A 4,454-nucleotide genomic window follows, 5' to 3' on the forward strand; every position below is an offset into this window, starting at 1 on the left:
ATCATGTTAAGTTTCCTTTAACAAGAAACTAGATATATTGATGGATTATATAAAGCAACATCTGTCACACTCCTTTCTCTGGATGTCATTTAAATCGAGAATTATCTAGATGGAATAATTTAAAGTAGCATTCTTCAGAAAACTGGTTGTGGGGAAGTTAATAGGTATGCCACTAGAAAAAGTAGTATGATCAAACGGGAATGCTTCAGAAGAAGTTAAACAGGGTCCCCTGGCTTTCCTCTTGACCACAAGATTTCAGAGTCTCTAAAATGCAAATATGCATTAGGTCCCTCCAAGACAAGAATAGATTACATACCAGTTTCTAAGCTAATTTGACTATGGAACACTTTATTCAAGGAGCATCTCTGTTGCATAGAGCCGGAGGTCCATGGAACAGATTCAGGTTGGGGCAGCACCTATTTAAAGGCCAGGTCTCCCTAAAGATAGAGAATGAACTAACTAACTAACATCCAATGGTCAAGTGAGACACTCCACATCTGTCCATTCTGCACTCCCAGGGCACCCTGATCGTGGAAACAGAAAGAATTCAACCTCACAACAAATGGTCAGGGATACATCTTAGGGAAAACAAGACGAAGACAGAATGTATAAAAAGCATGATTAAATCTATGAAAATATATCAGTATAGCACCATATCCAGCTAGAAGACCATGATGTTTGGCCATTCCCTGAAAGTAGGGGAGAGAGGGACTATCTTAACAAAACCATTTTAAAAATATGATATGTACCAGAAGTCTTTCCAAGCCAATAATTGGGAGATGTCATCCAATCATATTTAAAGTAAGAAATTAGTAGTACATGGCATAATAAAAAGTCACAAATTTATTTTCAGCCTTGAAAACACAAAATACATCTGATATCTTTAATTTGAGTGCAAATTAATATCTGAGGGGATTAGACACATTTTTAAATATTTTTTTGAAAAGAAGAAATAAAAGCACCAACAATAAAAAGTTAAAGTAGTATTTCAGGTGAATCTGATATTAATTGCAAATTTACAGACACTAAGGTGATCAAACACACAGAGCTTATTATTTTGGCAGATCATAAGGAAGAGGGTATCAGTAAGCCAGAGAAGGTTAATGTTTATAGGTACAAAACGTTCCAAAGTTGGAGGGACACCAAAAATACCAAGCCATATGACTTTCTGCTTTTCACCATTCCCCAACAATGAGGAAGTACAAACCTAAATGACAGAATAATCTAATTGTACTCCTACCCCTAAATTGCTGAAGGAAAAATGAGAAGCAGTAGTTCTGTTTATAATTGGGAACTAAGATCTACTGAAACAATATGTCAGTGTCAGCTCTTTGGGACCATGAAATACAACCTTTGCCTGTGTACTCTTTACCCAACGTTGACGCACAAACTTGAATTCCGCACTATTAAATCTCATAGCAAAAACTGAATTCCATATCCTACTTTTAAACATCCATAACTCTTGGACAAAAATTTCCATCCTGCTTTTAACCAAATGTTGCTTCTGACTCATTTGTTTGAAGGATTAGCAAGGGTCCAAAACATATGTGAGAAAGTCAGAGAAATAATCATTTTGGAAGCATAGCGTTCAGAAACAAAGAAAGACCAAAGGAAATTGCAGCTGCCCTCGATGACAAGGTCATTTCCTCACTTCCTATAAAGCAACACACGCTGACAAGATGATAAAGAACCAGCACAAACATCACTTAGTGAGGCCTCTTCCTTACCACTCTACTTGAACCGCGTGCAACACCTCCTCACCCGCATGCTTAACCTCTTCTCCTGCTCTATTTTTTTCCTGAGCCCTTTTCACCCAATACTATAACGCACCTATTCATTGCTTTTCTTGTGTATTAGGTAACTTGGTAAGAGCAAGGATCTCTGCTGGGTTTTCTTTCTTTAACTGGTAAATCCTCACGCCTAGAACAGTTTCTGCGACACAGATGCTGCTCACTAGATTTTTGTCGAATGAATGGACAAACAATTCTATTCTTTGCTATCTTTGGATCCTAGAGTTCAAAATGAAAAAAAAAAAAAGGATTTTAGTCTCTTTCCTTTTCACCTAAATACCATGCTGAGGCTTCTCCCTACTCTAATCCTCAATCAAAAATAAAATTTTTTTTAAATGGTACAAACTAACTTGAAAATGGGCCATGCTGATTAAATTAACAAGGAAAAATGAAATAAATTCTATTTCACCTAACTTGTCTGTTAAAAAAAAACATTCACAGTCAACCTTAGTAAACTTGCCTCTTTCTAAATGGTTCTACTTTCTAAATGATTCCTTTCTCCTTATTCTCCTTGATTTAACCACTGGTTGTTTACTGTAACTAAACTATTCAATTTCCTTTATAAATCAGGGCATTAAACCCACATTTGTCTGGGGATTACTATACTGATTGTACAACAAATATTAACAGACTGCCCATATAAGGCCTACCAAAGAAAAGATAAATGGTAAATATTATAATTTAGGCATTGGGCCCTCCTCTCCACCATGCTGAGATGTCAAGGACTCTTTCTGTCTAATTCTTAACCCATCCTGAGTTTGAAAGTGTAGTTGATTTGAATACATACAGGAGCAAGTCAGGTATGTAAATAGAGAAAGGATCATCTATTTCTGGGCCAATGAATACAGGCACAGGATAACTGTACCTTACCACTTTTTCATGAAAAAATTATAAAATTTGTTATTTTAAATTTCCAAGTTGGGGATCCAAACAAAAATGTGTTGAGGCCAGATGTAGTTTGTAATCTTCCATGAGGCCATGGACATCAGTTTATAATCTCTTGTTTAAAACTTCAACTCAGAGATCACTGCAAGCAGGACCCAGCCCAGAGTAGGTGAGATGCTCCTGTGGAACGCTATGTTTAGCTGTCCCTGATTTTACCAGACTCTTGTAGAGTTCCATCTTCCCTGTGGAAAGTGCCTTATTCATTATTATATTCCCAACATTCAGCAGAGTGCCTGGCACATAGGAGGAGCTCAAAAAATGTTTGAATACATGAAAATTTGAATAAGACCACCTGGGCTCAAACTTCTAACAGTCACTTTGAACTCATCAATCTGTTTCCTACCTTTATGCCTTAACCAGCCTTCAGGGAAACGTGCAATGAAGGTCACTGGTATTGATATCAAGTGTCAGACTGAAAGAGATAAGCTCATACCTGGAGATCTATAGGTTTCTCTATTATGAGGAATAAGCAGCTTTCAGCATATTGTGAAAATAGAAAAATAAAAGGAGCTATGACAAAGTAAAACAGTTGTACACCATGTGCCTTATAGGAGATGAGAAAGAATACAAAGCTTCTTGCAGATGATAAGTAACTAAGGCATGTTAAAAATGTCTCTATTTTGTTCCTTAGCTAGAACTTTAAGAGAAGAACTCTGCTTATTCAACTAATAATCAAATTTTCGTTAACCAATGCCACCATAAAAAAAAATTAATTAAAAATAAATAAATAAATAGATTTCACACAAATTTTACACTTTTCCTAAAAACTAGTAAATACAGGCTTTACCATTCAAGGTACTATGTGGAAGCAGCTCTAAATGTGAAATTGCTCTTCAATGCAGGATCATATTTATATCTAACAAACCCTGGCTTCTCAGTAAGCCACAAATGTATCCGGAACTTTTACAGTTCTTCCTTGGTATTCTCCCATGATGAAGGCATCAAGGAAAACTTACAGCTGTGCAAAAGATGCACTGGCATTCTTGGAGTGTGGTCATCTTGTCCAAAGACTGTTCGCACAGGCAGAGTTTGCAAGTGATGAGGGGAGCAAGAGCCAGGTCTCCAGGCGTCGGATTTTCAGCATTCATGGTGAGATAATGCAGCCTACCAACTGAGCCCATCAGCCTGTCTTCAGCCTTCTTCAGTCTTTTCAATCCCTACAGAAAGTTCCAAAGCAGAACATATTATATCCATTGATACAGCTATTGTTTAAGCAACACATTTAGGCATCAACAGAGCAAATCCTCACCCTCAATGATCTCTAAGCGTACAATGAATGTGTTTCTGAGAACCATGGGCTGAAGAACCTGTCACCTGGGCAAGGTGTTATTGGAGTCCTGAAATTTAAGGTGACCTTACTCAGTTAAGGTGACTCATATCATGTAAACTATGGGAATTAAAGACCACTATGAACAAACACTCCATTTAGGAGTCACACCACTACAATCAATAGATTCAAAAAAATACTTAAAAACAGGATGTCACTCAAAAAGTTAAAGAATTACCATATGATCCAGCAATTCTACTTCTAGGTGTACATCCAAAAGAATTGAAAAAAAGGACTCAGATATTTGCACACCAATGTTCATGGCAGTGCTATTCACAATAGCTAAAAGGTGAAAACAATCCATATGTCCATCAATGGATGAATGGATAAATAAAATGTGATATAAACATAAAATGGAATATTATTCAGCCTTCAAAAGGACTGAATAAAAT

At 36.7% G+C, this 4,454-nt stretch overlaps 1 protein-coding gene across 1 annotated transcript in view; it reads right to left on the minus strand.

Annotated features, from left to right (window-relative positions):
- The window catches only part of RNF144B (ring finger protein 144B), a 63,618-nt gene extending 59,748 nt beyond the window's left edge, over window positions 1-3,870 (minus strand). Inside the window, exon 1 of the mRNA XM_011362839.2 lies at window positions 3,692-3,870. Within this exon, the coding sequence (XP_011361141.1) occupies window positions 3,692-3,856 (165 nt within the window). The 5' untranslated portion in view covers window positions 3,857-3,870. The remainder of the gene's footprint in view (window positions 1-3,691) is intronic.
- Window positions 3,871-4,454: the final 584 nt, after the last annotated feature.

Source organism: Pteropus vampyrus, unplaced genomic scaffold, assembly GCF_000151845.1.
Source record: "Pteropus vampyrus isolate Shadow unplaced genomic scaffold, Pvam_2.0 Scaffold80, whole genome shotgun sequence".
Classification (NCBI taxonomy): domain Eukaryota; kingdom Metazoa; phylum Chordata; class Mammalia; order Chiroptera; family Pteropodidae; genus Pteropus; species Pteropus vampyrus.